We start from the raw sequence: 26,118 nt of genomic DNA, 5'->3' as shown, positions 1-26,118 counted from the left end.
ATATATATATATATATATATATATATATATATATATATATATATATATTTAAGTGTTTAATTCTTGCAATAGAGGTGAGATTTGAGCATATGGTTTAACAATAACTTTTAACCTTAATACAGTATTAACCTAATAAATACACTGTTTGGCGGTAGCGAATATGTGATATAACCATTCTACATATAATTTACAACTCCTTTTTTATACCTATTTTTCGAACAATTATTTAAGAACGAAAAATTATTTGTTTTGCAGGTATTTACATTGGCTATCGACAGTCACAACAGTGTTACTCCAGCCTTTCTTCTAACTTGACTGCACTCCAGTAGCCATTAAAAAATACTTGCAAAAATGTATTCTTTGCAGCTCTATTCCCATCTGCAATCGGAACAAGAATGTCCTTTCTGGGCTCCAGGTACGCCTCCTGTTCTGGATCTGCCCATCTATGACATCATTGTCCTATGCTTGGTTTCCTGCAAGGATAGTTTCCTGCTGAAGAGAGAGAAGGGGTGGAACATGAACACATACGGTATTAGCTGCAACGCTATGGAACTGGATGTTGCACATTTTATTTTATTAGAATTTTAGTTTTAAGTCATTCAGTCATCATTTGGTGTAGTTTTAAATAAATGAAACGGCATAGCAGAGGTAATACGAGTATACGGAGGTACAAGGAGGCTGAGGCTGCATAAGAATTGAGAGAGTTAAGAGTAAAATGCCATCTGTTTTCTGGAGGTACGTGCAACAGTTTGTTTAACTTGAATTTGTAATCCATATGTATTTAACCTAATGTATAGTTTTATTTAATAGTTTTATTTAAAAAAACAAAACAAAACAAACAAACAAAAAAAAAAACCAAAACACAAAAAAACTCCACACTCCACAACCTGCATCCTGTGTAGTACCGTTACGCTGCTCCCCAGGTTTCAGTGACATGTTTTGTTTGGGGCGGTGGGTGGGGGTGGCATTCATAGGTATCTTGAAAAGTAGTAATGTGACATGAAGTGGTAGTTGTCAGGATACTAGCGAAGTGATTTGCGGGTGCAAAACCCCATAATCCTGCCGTAAATCTTGTTGGTGTTCATCTGGTGTTCTGCACCCGCTATTAAATTAGCACTTCACTTTAATCCACTACAATTGCATTGAAATGCATTCAAATAAACAGGAAGTCATTTTGAGATATCTTGTATTTAATTTCAGATAACTTAAATGCATTTTAGATATCTCATTTAAAGTTAAATTTAAAGATATCTGGAAATAATTTTCAAATATCTCTATGTATTTTAGATATCTTAATTATTTAGAGCTATATATTCATTTGAGATATCTCTAAATGACAATTTGTCTTGTCATACACTCAATTATGGAAGAGGTTGTGTACTTCTTGTTTAACTTAATTCATAGCTGAGTTACCTACCCTACCTGATGGCTGGTTGGGTGATTTTACTGCTGGGTTACTCACAATACTTTGTTATAGACATCTACAGTGTTATAGTTATTTATCTGCATATTTTGTCTTGAGCTGCATGTTGTGCATCTAACAATTCATCACCTAATCAAACCTGTATTAAAGTCCAAAAGGAGCGTATTCAATTGACCCATCAGGAGAACCCCTGTGTATTTCTCATGTTAGTATAAACACGCTGCTTTTAAGTACCATTTTGAAACCGACCCTTGAGTGGTCTTAATACACATATTTAAACGTGAAAGTTTAGGCCTACAAGCAAGTCCTGTCATAGTACATCTAACAACATCTTTGAGCTACTGCTAAGAAATTAAAATTGGACCTTTTCTTGATCATTAATCCCAATGCAAAATTCATAGTATGTGACAACGTACCAAGTGTCAGTGAAACTGAGTGGACAAATAAAAGTTAAATTGCAAAGACTTGGCTTAACAGATCAGGCTTACAAAGGCAGCTACTGATACACTGTCCAGTCAATTTCTCTTTGTACCAGGGTACCATGTGGCATGTGGGGATCTATGTGACAGACAATGTTCAACAAAACCACATCATTTAAATTGTAATTTCTTATTTATTTATTTATTTATTTGTAGTTATCTTTTTCAACACTGCAGACTTTTATACAGGCCTTGGAAAGATAAATCCTCAGAAAACTACGATTGTATCTGGATGTTTTTTTTTTTTTTTTTAATCTATTTAAAATGATTAATGGGGTAGTGCTGGAAGAGTTTAAAAAATCATAATGTGACCTCTACATATTGACGTGTCAATTTGACACTTAATAATAATATAAAAATATTAATTAATGCATGTATGCATTTTATTTTAAAGATGCTAGTGTTTTAAAACCCTTTGCAGCAAAACATTTTTGTCCACATCTTATTCTACTAGGAGCTGTTCTACCACAGTAATCCCCTTCACCCTAACTTGAACACAAAGAGGTACTGTTGGAATCAGACGGAGCTGAGGTTTAGCCTTGTGGGAGTAGGCTGCACACAGAATTCAAATGACATAAAAGGGTCTCTGTTAGCCTCAATACGTTGCCAGTGTAACCTGTTATACTGGATGTAGTACAGTATACTGTCTGCACATTCTTTGGAGGTTTTTTAGGTATAGTCTATTTTTTTTTTACTAGGATATCATTATTGCTTCAGTCAGTGGATTAGCAGTCAGTGTCAACTGTTGCTGTGTTAGGTGCATGATCCTCTACACAACATAACCATTGCTTTGTTAGACTATAGATGCTTGCAGAATGTAGAACTTCCCCTGGCAGTAGTCTTTCAGTATTCAGTGTTTAGGTGGTAATTGCAATCTACCATAAGTGTATTGCTGGGGCAAAAAAGTAGCATGCAAGACTACACTGTGCCGTTTCTGCATTATAATGCATGCACAGTATGCTTATTCAGTAGGTCATGGTTTTTTCCATTTTATTTACTTCAAATGCAGCAAATACATTAAACTATATTTTGAAAAGGGGAAGTAAACACAAAATAAGTTATCTGGTTTATAAACTGCTTTAGTTTTATTGATATTTACCTTCAATCAGAAACTATACTGTGGCAGAGTACTTCACAGTAGATGTTAGCCCAAGGTTAAAAAGAGCTGTATAACCTGTACAACTGGTAATATCTGGCTATTACAAAAGTGTTAATGAGATACCAAACTAATCCAGATGAGGGGCTGAGCTCACCTGAATTTGATTTCCCAATTTAAAGGGATCTATAAAAAACCAGGAAAACCAAAGCTTGGTTATTTTTACCGGGGATAACGCAGCTTGGCTGAATCCCGAAAATTGTAAGAATTTAACTTTAAAACTTACTTTTGTACGGTTTGTTTTTTGAAAGCTGTGTGACTGAAAAGTGCTGAAACAGTTAAAGTAGCCTTCTGCCATTCACTTAGGATACAGAGAAGGTGAAGGGGTTTGAATTATCTCCAGTTAATAGTTGACTCCAGTTAAGGTCCAGTTGTGTGTGTGCACACACAGACTGATTCCAGTTCGTGATACTCCACCCACTCGATATATCGCGGGTGTCAGGGTCCAGTGTAAATCCGCTATATATCGAGGGCAGCGATATAGCGAGAGACCCACAGAAAAACAAATAGGTTAACAAATAAATTTACTGTACAACCACTCCCTTGTTTTATCGGGGGCGTCAGGGTCCAGTATAAATTCTCTATGCAACCTGCTTTTTCTCATTTTTCGTATAAAAAACAGCACATGATTTTAATTCATACTGCGGAGGGTAATCGCTTCTCATCAACTCAAGTCCTCTCTTTTCTTAAATGCCTAACCGCTGCATTGAAAGAATCCTTTCACAGTATAGGAGGCTTGTGGCTAGGGAGCTGATGTCACTGCCCTGTGACTTTTGCTAGTGCATTGCTTAAAAAAACCACTTCAGCAAGTATATATTTAATTTTCTTTGTGTTATTGTGCAATGCATGTGTATATGATAACAGTACAATATTAATGCGTTGTTTTTAATTGTTCTGTATATTTTTGTTTGATGTGCAGTACAAAATAAAACGAACAGTGATTCTAAGTGAAATTATAGCGCAGCTAAGGCATGCGCAGTTAGAGTGTAAAAATGGAGGGCCATCTCCAGGACCGTGACATATCCGAATCCACAGTATAGCGAGGGGCAATATAACGAGGGGTGGGTGTAGTTCAAAGGATTTATGTGACTAAGCAAATAGTTTTCAGCAAAAAATAAAAATAAAATAATAAATAAAAAGTCGTATATATGTAAAACATAAAAGTAATAATATAAAAAATAATTGCCTAAAAGTTTTGTGTAGTATATACAAAACTTATTTATTCACAGGATTGTATTAACAAAGACCATTAACACTTAGCAGTCCATTTATTCAGCACTTGTCAAGTCCAGTTTATTTTCACATGCACTGTATTTTACACACACTGTTTAAAATAAATTCTCAGAGTGAAACAGTTTTAAAAGGCACTGCATAGCAAAGGACACTCAGTACTGCATTTCCAGCCAAGCCCAACCCCTCGTTCTCTGCATTTTTCACACACCGCTTCATAGTCGTGCATACTGATAAATCCTCTTCTGATCACTCGTTTTATCACCAAACTCCTCAATAATGCGATCCAAGTCATTATTTTACCATCTCAAAAAGCTCTGCAAATGTCCGTGATATTCTTTGAGTGCTGGATGCGGAAGCAGCTATCTTCTTTGTTTGTGTCCGTGTTATCTCTGTGGTGCATGGGCAAGGAGTAGAATTTTGTCAGTTGAAGTGCAGATTAGAGAGAGGAACTGCGAGAACTCGGCAATAAAAGCAGTTATTCTTTGGTGGATAATAGATAACAGCAAGAGTGAGGGAGAGGAGAGCTTGATAGCGAGATGCTCAAACAAAGAGAAGGCTGAGAAAGAGAGAGTAGAGACAGGAAGCACAGAGTTAGCAATAACAGTGGTGCCCCCACCGCTACAGGTGACGCGTGGCTTGTCAAAGAGTGAGTAGCCATTTGGGGTGGATAGATGTAGTGAGTACTTATCACTTGCAGAGTGGCAATTTAAAAAGGAGAATTTACAGTTTGTAGCAATCAGTACAGGGGGAGAGGGAGTTAATAGTGGTATCCTGAAGCAAGTACTTACCAGTGTTCATTCTAGGAGAGGAGAAAGAGTGAGTATGCTTTGTCCAGGGTATCCAGGCATCAGGTGTGAGAGTGGGGATGAGGCCTCTATTAGCCATTGGGAGAGATTTGGAAAAGGTCCTTGCTCTACCTGTCCTCGCAGTCGCATGTGATTTCTGTCATAAGGGTACTCTGCAATAAAGGCATACACAGTTTAACAAACATCATGCCTAGCTGTGATTAGCAAAGAGAAAAACTAAAGTGCTCAGAGAAGTTATCTAATTCAATTCGAAGACGCTTCCTCATTATTATTGATTGGTACTGAAAAAAAATAATGCGTAAATTGAAAACAAACAAAGTTAGAAAATATCATCTTGCAGTTAACAGGTTCCTACGATGTTGTGTATGGTGTACTCACCTATTTCAAACTTTGCATATGATTCATATCAAAATAGCTTTATGCTGGGCTTGTTTTTATCTGAATATCTCATAGGGAGCTCAAAGCAACATACGAACACTTGTGAGTGAGTCTCAATGGGGTTTGCAGACCACCCTGTAGTGTAAGTGCTATCCTTAAGTATACAGAAAATATAAACTGTGTTCACAGAACTGTATTGTTGCCTAACCGTAAAACTGTATTAAAATAATATAGGCTATGTAATAACCCAGACAGATGGACACACTGACGTTTCTCACATTTTTACATGGCAGCTCCACAATCGGGAAAATGTTTCCCTCCATAATGAATTGTAAAGTGTAACACGAATCACACAAAAAAATGCAATTCTTAAGTCTGCAAAAATTAATGGTTACCATGCACAGGCATGATGGAAAATACTGTACAGTGACTGCATCTGTATTTGTCACCGCCTTTTTAAATTTTTTTGTGCCAACTCCATGGCCGAACATGTATTTAAGAAAAATAAAACCATGCTCAATTCTTCTGAAAAAACGGGCTGGAAATGCCCGCTCCGCTCCAGCAACTACCCCTCTCCGCTCCCCTGCTCCATATACAATTGGCTCGCTCCGCTCCACTCACACTCTTTGTCCCCAGTGCAGGGCTGGATTAACCAATATGTCAATAATACCATTCGACATATGCATAGGGCCCCCAAAATATGGGTTAGCGTAGGGCCCCCACTTTAATTCGGCCCTGTGTATGGTTATGGTTCTGATTAACAAAACAAAATGAATGTATTTGTACAGCTGGAAGTTTAATGCAGTTGTACTGCACCGTATGCAACACTAAGATGTTTTGTTTACTGGTTATTAGGTGGTGCTCTGTTTAGTTTATTGTTTTTGTTTGTTTGTTTTTGCTTTTTAATTAATGCAAGCAGAACAGTTTAATACTTTTAAAATTGTAATTAATACAACTAATTTGCAAAAGTCAATGCAGCTGGAACTATATTGCCTAAGTGGTTTTGGAATGAAATGTTCAGCAAAGCAAAGCTTATGTTCTTGAAGTGTTTGGGTACTTGATAAGCAAAAATAAAATAGGTTAATACAGATGTGATGTAGGATGTAGATTTTACACTCTGTTAATTACTTTTTAAATCCATTCAAGCAACATTTGTTGGTGGTTTACGCGATTACTACTGGAATATGTAGTACCGTAGTAGTATTATATCTATTTTAATGTATTCTGACATTGCACTTAAATTTACTTGAACCAATTATTTAGAAATTTTGACAAACAGAATAGTTTCTTGCAGTTGAATCAGTTTAAATGAAAAACAACACTGTACAATTATTCAGTTGGAATGCAAACAAACGTTGTTTCGAAACTAAACCTGTGTGTTTTTCTTTTTGTCGGTGTTGAACATGTGGGGGGGGGGGGACTATTGTAAAAAAATTATTTAACACAAACGCGTTTTCCTAAAATTGAAGTCTTAGAAAGGGGAGTGACTTACGCCAGTGCAACCTATACAACGCTTTTTACTGTACTCACGGGCATGTTCTCCCAAACCTGCACAATTCTACGATAGAATGTCACCCTATATCCTGGTCTTGTAAGAGCGGTTAATAAGTAGAGCTGTGAATTTCAATTAAATATTAGAGATACGCATTGCCAAAGACAGGTTTATTGTGGAGATATCATTGCACGTATGGCCTCTTTAGAATAATTCTTAAAGGACTGGTAACCAAAGCTTAAATTAAAATCTAGGTAACATAGAAGGTGATCTCAGGAGTAAAGACTAAGTTGTGTAGGCCTTACTTTACCCCAGTGAATTAGCTACAAAACAAAGGATGCCAAATAGCAGCTCAAGTTAAACATTGTTTTGTTTATTCCAGAAATAAATAGTACATAATGACACTGCATTTTATTTATTTATTTTTTCATTCCTTGCCATTGCCGTTTCTTCACTGTAAACAGTGGCCATAGACACGATTTCATAAAGTAATAACACAAGGTTTACTTGTGCTTTTTTGTAGCTGAACAAACAAAAACTGAAATTGAAACTTTAACACTTCAAATAAAACAAACAACTTTTTAAGGCAGTTTTATTATTATTATTATTATTATTATTATTATTATTATTATTATTATTATTATTATTATTTCTTAGCAGACACCCTTACCCATGTTGACTTACAGTTGTATACTAAAAATGTATATCAAGAATTACAATTAAGAGCAAGATACAAAAATACAATGACTTCAGTCATAATATGAGCAAATATCTGGGCAGGTCCTGATAGTGTTGATAGTTACATCAAGGTTAGATACAAGTGCAGGTGAAATACAAAATACTACAGATTGGGTTACATGCATGATTAAATACAGTAAAATAGGGAGCAGGTAAATGCAAGTTAAAGTGCATTAAAGGCAGAGTGCTATATAGTCTAAAAGGGAAGAGTTGAGTTTTACAGGTCTCTGAAGAGATGTGTCTTGAGGAGGCGCTGGCGGAAGGTGGTAGGGACTGGGCAGTCCTGACATCCATAGGAAGGTCGATCAACCACTGCGGGGCGAAGGAGCGGGCTCTGGAGACGGGAGCATAGAGGAGGTACAGCCAGTCTTCTAGTGTAGGCGGAGCAGAGAGGTCAGGTGGGGGTGCAGGGAGAGATGAGAGTCTGGAGGTAATTTTTGTGCAGTCTGGATAAGGTATCGGTCGGTAAGTACAAGAGCCTTGAACTGGATGCGAGCAGTGACTGGGAACAGTGGAGTAGCATGGGAGAAGCGAGACAGAGAGAACACCAGGTGAGCAGTGGAGTTCTGGATGAGCTGGAGCGGATGGGTGGCGGAAGCAGGGAGGCTGGCCAGGAGGGACATGCAGTTGTCTAGACGGGAGAGTACCAGGGCCTGGATGAGGAGTTGCATAGTAGTTGGTGAGGAAGGGTTGGATTCTTCGTATGTTGCTCAGGAAGAAACGGCAGGTGTGTGCTAGAGTGGAGATGTGCTGGGAGTAGGAGAGGCTGGGGTCCATTTCTTGGGGTTACTCTGAAGTTCTTGGCTGAGAAGGAGGGAGAGAGCGTGGTAGATTCCAGAGGAATGGAGATAGATCAGAGGAGAGGGGGGAAGATGAGGAGCAGAAGAAAAGGAGATCAAATTTAGAGAGGTTGAGTTTGAGGTGATGCTAGTCTGTCCAGGAGGAGATAGCAGACAGACAGGTAGAGATACGGGAGGGCATGGTGGGGTCTGGGGGGAAGATCTGAGCATGATCAACATAGAAATGGTATGAGAAACCATAGGATGCGATGAAGGGGCCCAGGGAGCGGGTGTAGAGAGAGGACAGGAGAGACTGATCCTTGGGGGACTCCTGTTGAGAGAGGGTGAGGTGTGGAGGTTGAAACATGGCAGGTTACCCGGTAGCTGCGGTCGGAGAGGTTGGAAGCGAACAAGGCCAGCGCGAGAGAGGATAGGAGAATAGAGTGGTCGACAGTGTCAAAGGCAGGAGAGGTGAAGGAGAATTAGGACAGAGGAAAGTGGCAGCACAGGCAGAGTTTGAGTTAGTGACAGACAGGAGAGCAGTTTCAGTGGAGTGAGTAGGGCGGAAACCAGATTGGAGAGGGTTAGACAGGAAAGCAGTACTATGTACAGGAAAGGTTTCAAGGCTAAACTTTTTATCTGTTTTAGCCTTAATAATTGTTTTAACAAAGCTGCTGTCAGCCACAGCTCACGCTTCTACAAGTCGGCTTTCTCTAGCTCTTTTCTCTCTTTCTCTCTTCACTCTGTTCTCCTTTTCTCAGTCCGACCCCAGGATCCAGCTCTCAGATTCTTTTATAGGAGAGTTGGAGGGAGGCGGTGCCTATTCCAACCAATCCAGAATGGACACCTCACCATACTGGAAGGTTCCAGAATGACAGCTCTATGGAAATTACCCAGTCCAGGTGCCTCAGTGTGGGGATTGGAACACTCTAGATGAAAGGGTGCGGGGGCCCCAGCCTGACTGCGGGTAACCTTGCTGGATGGAAAAGTACAGGCTGAGTTCTCCCGTTCACTCCAGCCTGCCCGCCTCGGGGCCCGCTGTTACAAACCTGTAATGTATGTGCTAAAAAAACAAACAAAAAAACAATATTGGTAATTACGTACATGTTCATGTACTGCAGAGTAAGCTATCAGAAAAATGTCTCTGCATAAAAAAAAAATTAGTAGCAAATTAAGAGTTTGGGGTAGCAAAATGCTACCAAATATACATTAACTTCGAGCCTTGATCATATAGGCAATCTGTATAAAAATCACTACACAACATTTTCAGGAAGTTGGGTGCTGTGTAAGCGAGGCATTTCAGAATGACAAGCTTGCCTTTTTTCTGTTTCTTTTTTTTGCGCATTTTTGTCCCAGATAGCTTTCCATAGAGATCACAATGCGTGCGTGTGCATAATTTCATTTGTTTACTTTTTCTTGTCTAAAACTTTTAAATACAGGCTCAGGAGCTGCAGTGTTGATTTTTGGTATTATATATATATATATATATATATATATATATATATATGTATATATATATATTATACTATTATACTGACAAATGACACAGAGCTTTCATTTGCCTTTTTTTTTTAAACTGCTGCTTAAATTGTGATAAATAGGTGCAAGTTATTTTTGTCATTTGTAGCGAATACAAACATCTGATTTTTGTGTCCTGAATACATGTAAAAAAAATATTTGTTCGGATATTTGTCCTAGAACTATGGTAAATTCTATATAGCTACATCATAATGGCACGTACCATTCATGCCCAGCTCCACGGTGATAGCTTGCCATGTTTTCTTTTTTTCCAGTGTCCTTGTATGTGCTTTATTATACAGTTCTTTGTGGTCAGATACGCAGGGAATAAGCTTCTCCAGAGCCATGTTGAACATAAAAACAGGAACTGCAAGAATCCACGTGTCTTGCCAGTCGTTTTTCATTGGTCAGAGTAATTTTATTGCACGTCAAATCGGATCAAATCAAGCTTGTTTCGATTCCGAAATTGAAGCATCACTGTTGTACGACAATTACAGACTCCGTGAGCAAGGTACAATAGGGAACTCGCATGATCTTTTCTTAGATGCAAATTAAAATCGAATGCATGATCGGATCCAGTGTGCAGTGGATTTTAAAATGAAAGATGTTATGGTTATGGGTTATTGTAGGAATGACAGGCCCACGCGTTGCAGGTGTGTCGCCGGGGTATTAACCAGGGTGGTCACACGAGGCGACAAGCTGACAACATCTGTCGCCCCCTTGTTGCCGTCGACAAAAGTTGCCCAGGTGATTGGGCCTTTAGGATTACATGTTACTGTTTTATTTTTTATTTTTCAGTGAAAACAAGTTTAAATTGCTGTGAGTTTGTTCTGCTATTTATATTAAATACTACATTTGTACAGAACACTCGCTCACGTTTGGTCACCATCACAACTGGGATTACCGTATTCTGCTGGTGTTAATGCAGTACCTAGCTACGCTGACAAGCATTTGTATTCGCTTAAATTGTTATTGTTATTATTATTATTATTTATTACCATCTTTCTTGCACTTCAAATTTTTAAACCTGTGTTTTTGAGTCGCAGGTGCCAATTCACCTAACCCCGAAAAAATTATTTACAGTTTTTGTTTTGCCACATTTGGAGTTTGGAGCCCTGTAAAAAAATTAATAAATAAAAATAAAAATAAAATAATAATAATAATAAAAAATACACAGTTCTTGGAAACAAGTTTGCTGCTAGGCTGCTAGAGTACATGCTAATAAATTCTATTCTCTAATTATCTGTTTACACACAAATTAGTACATGCTCATGTGTATGTTAAGAGATCAAATGAATCGACACACCCCTATTTAAGAGCCACCAGTTATGTTTTGTATTTTCACTTAATTGTTGCCACAATTATAGCATTTTACTGAACTGTACAATCTCAGGACAGATTGTACCAATCTGAATGTTCTATTATGTAAACGCTGGTGTTACTCTGTGAATACCCTGGAAATGCCTATATCAACATAACATTGACATGGTCGATTCGCATGGGACTAAAAAAACACAGGATGCCTAAGTTTGAATTTTTACAGAAGGCCCCAATGTCCTGTCAAATAATCGACGGACCTCTGGGAAAATTATCAAGTATAAAAAGAAATGGACAATTCGCACATGACTAAATTTCACTGATTCTGAAGACACCTGTGCAAATTTGGACAGGATAAAACAGGATAAGAACCAAAAGGTCTTCAACACAAGAAAAAGAGGGGCAGTGATAATTCTGACACCTACCTGCTGTTACACTGACTCATCCAGGAGACTGGGCTCCCCAAAACAATCAGTGAACTGTACAGCATACAGTAAACTTGGCTGTAAAAGGCTACTTGGTACAGCCATTAGTAAACAGTAAAATTGCTACATGGTACGTTGTAAAAAGTGATACTGGAAAAAGTCCTAATGTGCTAAAACTTATCCATTGTTTAATATTGAACATGAATAGCACATTGTGTTACAGAGCTTAAAGATATACAGCTCTGGAAAAAATTAAGAGACCACTGCAAAATTATCAGTTTCTCTGGTTTTACTATTTATAGGTATGTGTTTGGGTAAAATGAACATTTTTGTTTTATTCTATAAACTACTGACAACATTTCTCCCAAATTGCAAATAAAAATATTGTCAGTTAGAGCATTTATTTGCAGAAAATGACAACTGGTCAAAATAACAAAAAAGATGCAGTGTTGTCAGACCTCGAATAATGCAAAGAAAATAAGTTCAGATTCATTTTTAAACAACACAATACTAATGTTTTAACTTAGGAAGAGTTCAGAAATCAATATTTGGTGGAATAACCCTGATTTTCAAGCACAGCTTTCATGCGTCTTGGGATGCTCTCCACCAGTTTTTCACATTGATGTTAGGCGACTTTATGCCACTCCTGGCGCAAAAATTCAAGCAGCTTGGCTTTGTTTGATGGCTTGTGACCATCCATCTTCCTCTTGATCACATTCCAGAGATATTCAATGGGGTTCAGGTCTGGAGATTGGGCTGGCCATGACAGGGTCTTGATCTGGTGGTCCTCCATCCACACCTTGATTGACCTGGCTGTGTGGCATGGAGCATTGTCCTGCTGGAAAAACCAATCCTCAGAGTTTTTTGGAACATTGTCAGAGCAGAAGGAAGCAAGTTTTCTTCCAGGACAACCTTGTACTTGGCTTGATTCATGCGCCCTTCACAAAGACAAATCTGCCCAATTACAGCCTTGCTGAAGCACCCCCAGATGAGTTCAATTTTCAGCTTTGCCCAACACCTGGTCATCTAATGGTTAGACAGAGACCCGGAGAGGCCTACAAGCCACAGTGTCTTGCACCCACTGTGAAATGTGGTGGAGGATCGGTGATGATCTGGGAGTGCTTCAGCAAGGCTGGAATCGGGCAGCTTTGGCATGAATCAAGCCCAATACAAGGTTGTCCTGGAAGAAAACTTGCTTCCTTCTGCTCTGACAATGTTCCTGTGACGGAAACATGAGCTCTGGTGATGAATCTTCCTCCCGACCTGTGAGGGCACTAAAGAATGAAGAAGTATCTGGAAGGGCTGGCCTGACAGTTCGTTTCCAGGTCAGGGAAGTGGGTCATCCTGGAAAGAAGCACGACTCTGTTGTAAGACCATATTGATTTGAAAGGTAAACGAGACGCAGCTGCAAGTAATAAGGCAGCTGCAACCGTTTACCTAGATATCCTATTGTTGTGTATCGCCGGGGATTTATTATTTTACGGTCACCAGACCTGGATTATAAGTAAAAGCACCTTTTCACTGGAAACTGTTGTCTGCCTGTCACTCCTGCATCGCATCACCGCTACACCTGTTCCCCTCCACTAGCCACTTTGCCACACGTGGTGTCAGAACATGAGACTATGGACCGCAACGTGCTGGCGGAGCTGCTGCAGGCGCTGGAGAGCAGACGCGACACAGAGGAGAGGAGGGAGGAGCGCTACATGGCGCTCATTGAACGCGTAGGGCTAGTCGTTGCTGCAGCGACGACCCCGACCACAACACCGGTGATGTTGCCCCCGAAGGCACGGGCGATGAAGATGTCGGCGGAGGATGACCCGGAGGCGTATTTGGTGGCGTTCGAGCGGCTGGCTCTCTGTGAGAGTTTTGGGCCAGCCAGTTGGGACCCTGCCTGAGCGGGGAGGCTCAGGCAGCCTACCAAGCCGTGAGTGACCATCACGCCACCGATTGCGACCTGGTCAAGCAGGCTATCCTCCGCCGCCTAAACATCACTACCGAGACCCACCGGGCGCGGTTTAGGGAGTACCGGAGGGCCCCGGAGACACGCCCCAGGGTGGTTGCAGAGCGATTGTGCAACCACATGGTGCATTGGCTGACCCCTGGGAAGAAGACCGCCCAGCAGATGGGGGAAGCCATTGTGATAGAGCAGTTCTGCCATGGGTCGGAATCCTGTCCGCCCCTGCACTTCGTAGCAGCCGACCTCTCCCTCCCTCTCCTCCAACACCACCACCCCCCTCGTTCCCGGGACCCAGACCTCCTAGAGCACCGACCCCATTATGCCCTCGTGCCTTCCCCCCATGGAGACCAAGGTTGGCCCCCAGCTGGGGTAGAGGTGCTGCCCCTGCCCCGTTGCCATACCAGCAGCGGGACAGATTTCTGACCTATGCCCCCTCTGTCCCTCCTATCTGTTTCAGGTGCAACCAGCCGGGACATCTGGCCAGGTCATGGCCCGCTGCCATGGAGTGTGATGTGGTCGCGTGCAATTGGGCACCTGAAGCGGGTAAGCGTGGGGAAAATGGTCGGGAGGGGCCTTGTCTGATTGACGTTGTTTTGGGAAATGGGAAAACCCACGCGTTAGTGGACACGTGGTGTGAGCAAACCTTGATTAGGACAGCTCTCCTGGGCGGTGTGTCGTGGCGGCCACAAGGTCAGGTGGCCATCTCCTCTATCCATGGAGACACGGCAGCATACCCCACACTAAAAGTATATTTATCGGTAGGACCGGTAAAACGTCACCTTGTAGTCGGGGTGGCGGAAAAGTTGCCACACCCAGTTATTCTGGGCAGAGACTGGCCAAAATTCAAAGAATTAGTGCAAATAATGGCAGTCTCAGCCACACATGTAAACGTGGCAGAAAAAAAAAAGGAACGGATTGGTGATGTGTTTCCTTTTCACTCCGAAATGTTTTCCCCTCTTTTCCTTCCTAGAAAAACAAATAAGGAGAGACGGACCGCGAAATGGGAGGGAGCGTCTTTGAGACAAGGCTGGGGTCTGGTGGGAGAGTGCTGTAATGGTAACAAACGCCAGTCAAAGGGAGTGGGAACACAGTGCGACCGAGAGGGCGAGGTTATTGGATCGAATAGGGCAGAAGTTATTCCAGCACCTCTCAATGTACCGGACCCGTGGTACTCGAACGCAGACCTACTGTGGGGTAACAGAACGACCCATCACTGGTGCACGCTTGGGGGCAGGTCCGGTCCATTGAAGGCAAGGGTGTTGATGGCGCAGGGGCGCTAGTATATCCACATTTCAGTATAAAGGGGCAATTACTGTATAGAGTAAACCTAGCCACGGGCACAGGACAGCCTGTAACACAATTGTTGGTTCCCCCGTCTTGTCGGACCGAGGTCATGAGACTGGCGCATGATATCCCTTTTGCGGGGCAGCTTGGAGCCGAGAAGACGAGGGAATGAATATTGGCTTGATTCTGTTTGCTCGGTCTTCATACTGATGTGTCGAAATATGTAGCCACGTGCCCAGACTGCCAGCGAGTAGCGCTGGGTTGAATGCGCCCCGCCCCTTTGGTCCGACTGCCCAGTATTTCCACTCCTTTCGAGCGCATTGCAATGGACATAATGGGCCCTTTGCTACCTTCTGACTCTGGGTATACGCATGTATTAGTAGTGGTGGATTATGCAATGCGATACCCGGAGGCAGTTCTATTGAGGTCCACTAGTGCAGCTGCAGTAGCCACCGAATTAGCGCAGATTATGGCTAGAGTAGGGATCCCCAAGGAGATTTTGACTGATCACGGGACCAATTTTTTGTCCAATACGTTACAGCAGGTGTACAAAATATTAAAAATACGTCCCATCAGGACGTCCGTTTATCATCCACAATCGGACGGTTTGGTTGAACGCTTTAATCAGACCTTAAAGTCGATGCTGAGGAGATTCGTAACACAGGAGAAGAAACATTGGGCATCGCTTCTTCCCTACCTCCTTTTTGCGGTGAGAGAAGTGCCGCAGAGTTCAACAGGGTTCTCCCCCTTTGAGCTCCTGTACGGCCGGCAGCCTTGCGGCATCCTCGACCTGCTGAGGGAGGGGTGAGAGGGGCACAAAGGCTCGTCTAAAAATGTAGTGAAGTATGTGCTCCTACTACAAGATCGCCTGGATTTGGTCGGTCGTTTGGCCCAAGACAACCTCAGATCGGCTCAGCACCGACAACAGCAGCATTACAACAAAAATGCACGGATTCGAACCTTTCGACCAGGGGACAAGGTAATGCTGCTACCTCCCTCATCTGAATCGAAACTGTGTGCTAAATGGCAGGGGCCGTATGAGGTGATTCGGGCTATAGGGAAAGTAAATTATGAAATTAGACAGCCCGATCGCCGAAATGAACGTGAAATTTATCATGTCAATTTGTTAAAGCCCTGGCAGGCAAGGGAGGTCTTATTTATAGCCCCAGGCAATATGGAGGATGATTTAGATCCCTGGCCAGAGACCCCGAGCACAAGAGAGATTTCTATGGGGGAACAATTGGTTTGAGGAGTTCAGCGATGTTTTTTCTGACGTGCCCGGCAGAACAAACTTAGTTGAATATGACATTGTCTCTCCACCAGGTGTCACAGTGCGAGAGACACCGTACCAGATCCCGGAAAGTCGACGAAGTGGCGTTCGCAAAGAGGTATGGGATATGCTCGAGCTTGGGGTGACTGAATCTTCCAGGAGCGAGTGGTGCAGTCCGATCGTCATAGTGGCTAAGAAAGACGGCACCAACCGCTTCTGTGTGGATTTCAGAAAGGTGAACGCTATTGCTAAGTTCGATGCATATCCCATGCCTCGGGTCGACGAACTTTTAGACAGACTGGGAAAAGCGAGGTTTATTTCCACTCTGGACCTGACGAAGGGATACTGGCAAATCCCTTTAACCCGCAGCTCCAGAGAGAAAACCGCATTTTCAACACCAGAAAGCTGTTCCACTTTAAAACCATGCCGTTTGGGCTACATGGTGCGCCCGCTGTCTTTCAGAGACTGATGGACCAGGTTTTACATCCACATCATGAATATGCATCAGCGTATATTGATGACGTGGTGATTTACAGCTCCACCTGGCGAGAGCATTTGGCTAGGGTTACAGCCGTTCTTCAGTCTCTAAGGGCAGCCCAGTCACTACTGAGGTCGTGAGGTCACTACTGGGCTTAGCCAGTTATTACCGCCGCTTCATCCCTGAGTACGCCACAGTGGTTAACCCGTTAGTCGATCTCACCAAAAAGAGTGCTCCAAATTTAAGTAAATGGTCAGCTGAGTGTCAGGGAGCGTTTGATACTATTAAGTGTAAACTTTGCCAGGCCCCCACTCTTATCACACCGGATTTCACCAAGAGATTCATCCTCCACACCGACGCTTCGGATGTAGGTTTGGGTGCAGTCTTGTCCCAAAAAGTAGCTGGAGTAGAGCACCCGATATTGTACCTGAGTAAAAAAATGTTACCTCGGGAATGCAACTACTCCGTAGTCGAAAAAGAGTGTTTAGCCATTAAATGGGCTACTCACTCTTTACGATACTACCTGCTGGGACACTCATTTGATCTGGTCACAGACCACACCCCACTTAAGTGGTTAAGCACAATGAAGGACAGCAATGCCCGGATAACTCGGTGGTATCTGGCATTGCAGCCCTTCATGTACCACATGGTACACCGTGCGGGGAAAGACCACCAAAATGCAGATTATTTTTCCCGGGAGGGGGGAGTAACGGGGAAGGTAGATTTAGCCGAGTGTTCCTTCGGCTCCACTCTGAGCGGTGGGATATGTGACGGAAACATGAGTTCTGGTGATGAATCTTCCTCCCGACCTGTGAGGGTGCTAAAGAACGGGAGGAGAAGTATCTGGAAGGGCTGGCCTGACAGTTCGTTTCCGGGTCAGGGAAGTAGGTCAGCTTGGAAAGAAGCGAGACTCTGTTGTAAGACCGTATTGATTTGAAAGGTAAACGAGAGGCAGCTGCAAGTAATAAGGCAGCTGCAACCGTTTACCTAGATATCATGCGGGATTACATATAGGGGCCAGGGTAACGCTGATCTTTTCCTTTGTTTGGGTAGAACGTTTGGAGGAAGAAGGAGCGAGAGTGGAACTCGCAGTGTTTTTGTGATTATGTGTTGTGTTTGTTTATTAACTGTCTGTGTTTGTTTCACTGTAGACAGTTGGAGCACTACTCTGGAGTTGTCGCAAACGGTCAGCACTGGCCGGAGCACCCCTGCACACCACCGTATCTGTGTATTCACCACGCACCCTCACGTCTGCACTCACCCAGGACTGGTGACCGTGGGTTCATTTTTGTTCTGGACTGTGCCCTGTTTTTGTTATCTCCGCGCTTTACACATTGTTGTGTATCGCCGGGGATTTATTATTTTACGGTCACCAGACCTGGATTATAAATAAAAGCACTTTTTCACTGGAAACTGTTGTCTGCCTGTCACTCCTGCATCGCATCACCGCTACACCTGTTCCCCTCCACTAGCCATTTTGCCACAGTTCCCCAACTCTGAGGATTGGTTTTTCCAGCAGGACAATGCCTTTCCATTCCAAATGCATTTCCAATAACATTTTTGGTATTCTCATGGCATTTCAAATAAAACAAAGGGGTGTGTATACTTCTGTACTTATAAACCTAAGTGATAGGTGATATTTCACAGACGAGACCCTCCTGTTTCCTGCAGGTTTTGGCCGGCGGTAATCCTGGTCATGCTTCCACTTGCACAGACTGCTGAAGATGAGTCCCTGCTGCAGGAATCCTGGAATGATTTCTGGCTGTTTCGTTTTTTTCTTAATGTCTCTGGATATGCCTCAATCATCATCCCAGGGTATCTTCTCATCCGGTACTACAAGAGAAAAAATTATTTGGAGACAGGTGAGGAACTCCGAACTTCATATATATGTGGGTGTTTCTTATTTGGTGAAAGCAATTCTACGTACAGTATGTGCATTTAATTAATCTTCTCATAGTTCTTGTACTGTATTTTGACTTTAGACCTATTACAAAATGCTGCAGTATTACTTAAAGATGTAGTAACTGTAAATTGATGTTTTATTTCTTAAATCCAAATGGTTTCAATTAGGGGCGTCAGTTTGGATAAAAGAAATGAGCTGCAAATCCTTGCATTCAGAAACTGTGTTCCACCAAAATCGGTTTCACCATTTGTGTATTATTATTAGTTATTATTATTTTATTCAAGACAAAATATAAACACATCACTACCCTTTCCTTGTGGGCCGGGGTTCAAATCTAAGGTAAGTCACAAGTGAAATTAGTCTGGTAGTCTCAACAGTACAACTCAAAACCACCACGTAATTGGCACATTATTGAGAGGATGGCCCTTCCAGGACAGACTAGGCATTATTGCAGGGTAATGTGGCGAAACTTTTTGGTATATTCCTGAATAACGAAAAAATAGATGTAACTTCAATATATATTGCTGCTTACGTAGCACCTTTTTATGAGCAAAATTCATCACTAGGAAACTATAATAATTTATTTGAATGAAAGATAAAATGTTACAATGTGTTTGTATGTGATGGCTAATCAACTGCACTAGTGTTCTTTAAGGATGAGGTATGGCAAGTAAGTTTCAGTAATACAGTGAAACTTCGTTATCAAGACACCTAATTTTTTTACAAGTAAATGTATTGCTGTGACAGCTAGATCACAGTGCTTACATGGCCATTGAGAATGTGCTTACCACATTCAGCTCTCTAGCTCTAGTACCTGTTTATCTGCAAAATAACATGCTTTCATCTCAATGGGATTTTCCTGGCAAAATATAAAATAACAACTTTGATAAAAGTGAAAGTCAACCATGTGAATTTAACTTTCCCTTCATAGATTTACTGAGGGTATTTCAAGGGGAGATATGATTCTGTTTACAACAATTTGGTCAGATTCTGTTTTAATGATGTGTTATTTGGTACACATAGGGGCATTACATTTTATATTTGTCTTACTGTGAATTGTCAAGCAGTTATTACCTTACAGACACCCTTAACAACTGTGAATTAAATGAGAAATCTCAGTCACAGAAATAAAGGCAAAAGGCATACAGACTTAACAAAAATGTGTTTGATTTTCTAACTATGTTTCCGTGGGCCTGGGTGTTTCAATATCTATATCCCGTGTACTGTACAGGCAGCTGTACTTCATCAATTACCTGTCGGACCTTGAAATGTATTGGCACCAGCCCAGTCGCACAACAATATACTCATACAGTAGTTTAAAACTGAGTGGTGTTCATATTACCACTTATATTTGTTTATTTAGGTTCATCTAATAATTTATCATCGTCATCATCTTCTTGTTTGATTTTCAGGCCATGGCATTTGTTTTCCTGCCATAAAAAGCTGTGTGTTTGGGAGCGAGACTAAGTCCAGTCTCCAGGAGGACGTTTCTACAACATTCAGAAATGAGGCAACAGCAGCATCTTCGTCTTCAGCCAAGCAAATTATGAAATTACTGTTCTGTGCTGCTGGATTACAGGTAACTTGGATTCTTGAATGAAGATATGCTTAACAAATGGGTGTAAAATATCTTAATATTAGTACTAAAAAAAGTGATATAAAGCTGGTCAAGATATAAACCAAGTTTCACGTTTGCCTATGACGGTGCATTACAAGTGCAAGAAAACAAAACAAAACATAGTATACGATGAATTGAAGAACAGTGTTTTAATACTGTATGTTTAGTCATTCTTTACGTTTAAGAAAATGCACATAGTTTACTACAGGACAGATATGTTTTGTATCATTAACTGGAACGAAACAGTTTGTGTCATTATCTAACAAAGTCGTGAATTGTCGACTGATGAGAGCTATCAATAATTGGTGTTTTTTTTTGTGTGCATTTGTGTGAGACTGACTGTTAAAATTTGAGGACGTTGGTGTTTTGTAACTGAACTGTATCCTGATAAGACTGCCCACGCAGCATTTGACAGGCTGCACAAAACGTGAAAATAAGCGTGTTTGTGAGACGATATAAAGAGAGGTAATTTCTGAAAGAACCAATGGTGCATGGCCAGCGGTTTATCAAATATCATGACAATAAACAGGGTATGATATTAAGCGAGGTGATATAAAACGGGTTCATCTGCATCTAGCTTTTTCTTATTAGTCATTGCGTTGTTCTGCTTAGCATTTAGTATGTCTTTTATATTGATCATAAAGTTCAATTTGCTTTCAATGTTACCAACATTTTGGTTTCCCCTTTTAGCAGTTGCTGTATCCATTATTTTATTTTAGTTTACAAATTTAAAGTTTGCCGGTGCTATGCCCCCGGAAGTTGTTTCACGACTGCCTAGCAATAGCACAGAAGGAACTCAAGCAGAGATCTGTTAAACAAGGCAACAAAATCGGCAACAATTTCAAACGGAATACATTTACTGTATAATTAGGGTCTAATTAATATGCAAATCTCATTCATATGCATGTGAATTTCAAAGTCCAGACCAGTGGTGGCTTGGGAACTTTGAGGCAAGTGGGGTGTAGCAGAAAAAAAAGAAAAAAAAATCATAAAAGCATATGGATGACAAAAAAAAAGTTTTCATACCTATTCCTTCTTAAAATTCTCTTGTGATCAATTAGCACTGATATTATGTAAAGTGGTGTATATTTGCACATGGCTAACATAAATCTAATGTTTTGTACAATGTATATCAAACTGGAGTACACATTTTAATGAATAAACAAAAACACGTGTTTTAATGAAAGACTAGTTGGGAATGCAGATCAGACATAGCAAACTTTGTTACACTCTGTGTCTCTCTCTCTCTCTCTCTGGAACTGACAGGCAGACACCAAATAATAAACATTGTGTTACATTTATTCAAATAAGGCACTGAAGACAACTGATAGAAACACAAACGGATAACAACCAATAAATTACGCAACACACACAGTCCAGAAGCCATTCCCCCACCTGTTGCTGCTTTAGCTCTGTGTTTCTCAGTTCTGAGTCTCTAGTCTCTGCACCAAACTGCTGTTCCACAGTGTCCTGCCTGATCACTTTGGGCGATGACTCCAGCCAGACCTGTCAGACCTTGGAAATCAAAACTGCAGTGAAGAACACCCTGCTATAGATTTGCTGTGTACGCGATCGTATTGAATGTCACTTGATTCAAAATTTTGATGGTTTAATTCATGGGCATTAATTGATTAATTGGTAGATAAATCCATGCACATTTTTAATAAAGGTAACAATCTTACAGCAGCTGGCCTGCATAGTAATACTAAAAAATCAAAAGAATCTAAAAAATTTAATTAAAAAAAAAGCCCAATTGGAATTAATATTTAAATTTTAGTAAATGTAACACATTCACCCAAAACAACCGTTCTTTCGGGCCATTGCCAGTCACATACATGAAAACACAAGACAGCTGAGCTGCGTTTCCATCGTCGGTTGTTTCTGCTTGTTTGATTCAACTAGCATACCGGTATACTCTATTAATTTTAGATATGCAGCAACAAATGTATGAAATCTTAATTGAGCAAGTATGTAGCTACCCTTAGCTTTGACATGGGAGGGTCAGACTATAAAGAAGAAAAAAAGGCAATGGCAGATCTCGATGTATTTTATGGATTTCTCCATTAACAACAGTAGCCGACTTAAAACTCTGAAGAAAATATAAACTTCTAGGAATTTAAAGTGTTGAAAGTTACACATTTTAATTTAAAAAATCTGAGACATTTGCAAATATTATAGAAAGTGATTAAAGCTTCTGAATGAATTTTTCACTTCTCTGTCTAATTATATGACAGATGACAGAACATTTGTAAATATCCCCAACCTTTCCTCAGAGTGCCCTGAAGCAAACACACCCATCACCATGCTGAACAGAATGTGTGAAGACAGTACTAACCTTGAAGATGAAGCCCCCCTCCCTAGATATCTGTCCACCTCTTCAACTGTACCCTCCACTTCATCTGTGCCTGTTCCATCCCCATCATCTGCTCCAATCCCACAACACCGTCTGACCCCCCCCCCCCCCCAAAAAAAAAGCATAAGGCAGGTACTGGGAGATCTGTAATGCTACGGCAGTGGTGGCTGCAGCATTTTCCTCATAAAGGGATGAAGATGAGCTTAACGGCAGGAGTCTTACGATCACTGTTTGCAGGATAGAACCAAAAAGGAAAGCCTTTTTAAAAATTCAAATCTGCCAGTTGCTGTTTGGAGCTGAATTTGGGCAGTAATTTGTGTTTCCAGATGTGCTTATGTTCTGTTTTGTTTTTTTTTTTGCTTCTGGAGTGGTGTTGTGAATTTTATGTGTATTTTGTCAATGAAACAAAGTATTTCCGGAAATGTGTTTTTTTTTTTTTAAATCTTATTTTAATTGTTTAGCGAAACAAAGTAGCTGATACAAAAAGTACATTCAACAATTCAGTCAGGCATTAGAACATCTAAAAACATTTTATGTACAGATGAATGGTATTCATACACCCGACAGAGAGATAGCGCTAACTCAGCGGTCAATGTATAAAAGGCCGCAACTTCCTATCTGACAGCAAAAATAATTAACACAAGTAAACGCGAGTGCCCACAGTGAGAAACACTTTGGTGGATTGCAGGTGCTTTCCAGGGTAAGGTCGCATGAGGTAATCCTTCAGAGGGAAGACTTCATCTCCAACTACTACTACTACTACTTGAAGAACATGGCAGTGCTCTTGGCAATGGGGCAGCTAGCTTATTCTGTTCCAGCACCTTGCCCAACTCGGACTAAAATGCCCCTGTCACTCCAGCGACCACTACTGCCGAAGTCAACAAGTGTGAAGCAATATCTCGCATCGCACATGGCAAGAAGCACGATGCTGAACCCCCTTAAAATACTCTGATCCAGAGTTTGGAGATGCCTGGATAGCGACATGTTTCCCGTCGATAGCACCAATGCAGTTTGGATAATTCCACATATCCAAAAATTCATTCGCAACCTGAAGCTATCGATCACCTTGTGGTGCTTGCAAATACAGAGGCTGCAAGACCGACCACAGAGCTTCACAGGTCTCCTGTAGGATGAAACATACCGTCGATCATCCTATCCTGAAGCTAAATCCCAGGGAAAAAAGAATTACATAATTATAATTAAGTAATAATTCTGTAAAAACCAAATTTGTGTAGTAATCACAATCTAAATGTGGTAATTGATCATTTTTTTGTTATTGATGGGGTAATTGGTGGGTTAAAAACACTTCTGACTAATCAGTAATATTCTCTGCATGCACGACAAATACCCATACAGTTTGGGTATTTGTCATGTAAGCCTCCCATTTTTAACTCTCCAATTTTTCTGAAAAAGTTCTTATTGAAAATTGATTTGTAACCAAATCAACTATGATGTCTCTGTTATCTGGTGACCTTTTTTTTTTTTTTTTTTTTTTTTTTCAATTTGTAAAAAGCAATTCTAAATATTACTTAAGTTCTCAATATAATTCTCAATAACAGTCTGTGGCAAAGTGGTTGATTGTATACAGGTGCAGGAGTGATGCAGTGCGCAATGAACAGACAGAGATTTGTAATCCAGTTTAGAAAAGTACTTTTATTATATACATACCATGTCTGGTGACCAAACAATGATCCCTGGCAATACACAGCAATGTGTAGTGCACGGGGTAAATAATAACGGGGTTGTATTCCCGAACAATGAACACAAGTATCCCTCCCACAATGTACAAACACGGTCACTAGTCCTGGGTGAGTATTGTAGTGCTTGTGGTGGGAGATACAAGTTTAATGCGCGACAGTAGTGTAGTGCTATTCTAGGTTTTACGCTTGCCCTTAGTGACAGCTCCGGAAAGTGTTAGCCATCTGTTAATACACAAGCAAAAATTATAGACCAGACAAACACGATACGTTATCACAATACTAGCATCAGATGCAGAGCCGTTTTTAGAGACCCATAAAAGCCTCACAGGTAAAAACAAGGTTTCCAGGTCAAGAAGTGGTGTTTTTTTAATTGTGTATATATTATACTGCAAAACGTATAACACATAAATCCCTTTTTCTTGCTATACATGAACTATTCTCCTTAAGTAATTTTAATCTTTATTTATCTGCTGCTTTTTTCCACATCCTAAAGTAATGTGCCAAACATACTGTAAAAAAAATGTGTTCATAATTGATAGAATAATCCAGTAAGCTTTATTCCATTTTATACTTTGTTTATCAAAAAAAAAAAAAACGTCTTTAAAGGTGAAATTTATCGTTCCAGGCTTCGTATCTCACATGGGGCATCCTACAAGAGCGAGTCATGACTCAAACCTACGCAGCCACAGACACAGAGCCAGGTGAGAAATTCAAGGATTCCCAATTTCTGGTTTTCATGAACCGGATCTTGGCATTGACGGTAGCTGGGATGTATTGCACGCTTACCAAGCAGCCTCGGCATGGAGTCCCCATGTACAAGTATTCTTTTGCCTCCCTCTCAAACATCCTGAGCAGCTGGTGCCAGTACGAAGCCCTTAAGTTCATCAGCTTCCCAACTCAGGTGCTGGCTAAAGCCTCCAAGGTTATCCCAGTTATGCTGATGGGGAAGATAGTCTCCCAGAAGAGTTATGAATACTGGGAGTACTTCACAGCGGTCCTCATCTCCATGGGTGTCAGCATGTTCCTGCTCTCCAGCACCACTGACAAGCACCCGTCAACAGTCACCACCTTCTCCGGGGTGGTCATTTTAGCTGGTTACATTGCGTTTGACAGCTTCACATCCAACTGGCAGGACAATCTGTTTAAGTACAAAATGTCCTCAGTACAGATGATGTTTGGGGTAAACCTCTTCTCCTGCCTGTTCACCATGGGCTCACTCCTGGAGCAGGGTGCCTTTTTGGAGTCCCTCAAGTTCATGATCCGCCATTCAGACTTTGCCTTTCACGCTATTCTCTTGTCCATCTGTTCGGCCTGCGGGCAACTCTTCATCTTCTACACCATTGGCCAGTTCGGAGCCGCCGCCTTTACCATCATCATGACCCTGCGACAGGCCTTCGCTATCCTGCTGTCCTGTTTCATCTACAGCCATGCAGTCACCATAGTGGGTGGCCTGGGAATAGCCCTGGTCTTTCTAGCCCTTTTACTGAGGGTCTACACTCGCAGCCGGATGAAGAAGAGGAGCAAAAAGGCAGCCCTGATTCCAAAACCAGTGGAGATAGTGTAGGGATGGAAAAAAATAAGAGAGAATATTTTGGACAAAGGGTTTTCAATAAAAGGGATTAAAATAAAAGGTGTTGGTGTGTTTATACAGCCTAGTAGAGGCAGGGAAAGGGGACTATTTTGTTTTTTCTTGTGTAAGTGGAGACTTTTTTTATGTTTTGAGATTGTTAACCTACCATGCTTCTTATCTGTATCCCCTTAATAAATCGACATCTTGGTTTTGTTTGGTACCAGCAGGACTGACAAGCTGT

The 26,118-nt window shown here is 41.2% G+C and overlaps 1 protein-coding gene across 1 annotated transcript; it reads left to right on the top strand.

Annotated features, from left to right (window-relative positions):
- Positions 1-474: 474 nt before the first annotated feature.
- Positions 475-26,118, top strand: LOC121317111 (adenosine 3'-phospho 5'-phosphosulfate transporter 1-like). The gene is made up of 4 exons (XM_041252724.1): positions 475-735; positions 18,405-18,595; positions 20,049-20,215; positions 24,933-26,118. The coding sequence occupies exons 1-4, from the start codon at positions 716-718 to the stop codon at positions 25,869-25,871; spliced, it is 1,317 nt and encodes a 438-aa protein (XP_041108658.1). The 5' UTR covers positions 475-715; the 3' UTR covers positions 25,872-26,118.

The sequence above is a fragment of the Polyodon spathula genome, chromosome 6, assembly GCF_017654505.1.
Source record: "Polyodon spathula isolate WHYD16114869_AA chromosome 6, ASM1765450v1, whole genome shotgun sequence".
NCBI classification, from domain to species: domain Eukaryota; kingdom Metazoa; phylum Chordata; class Actinopteri; order Acipenseriformes; family Polyodontidae; genus Polyodon; species Polyodon spathula.
The sequence above is the reverse complement of the archived record's forward strand: the minus strand, read 5'-3'. Positions and strand labels throughout refer to the sequence as shown.

Excerpts from the sequence above, each read along its gene's own strand:
- LOC121317111 (XM_041252724.1), top strand. The coding sequence starts at position 716 with ATGCCATCTGTTTTCTGGAG. Across the intron at positions 736-18,404 it reads ATGCCATCTGTTTTCTGGAG|GTTTTGGCCGGCGGTAATCC; the intron begins GTACGTGCAACA and ends TGTTTCCTGCAG. Across the intron at positions 18,596-20,048 it reads AAAAAATTATTTGGAGACAG|GCCATGGCATTTGTTTTCCT; the intron begins GTGAGGAACTCC and ends TTTGATTTTCAG.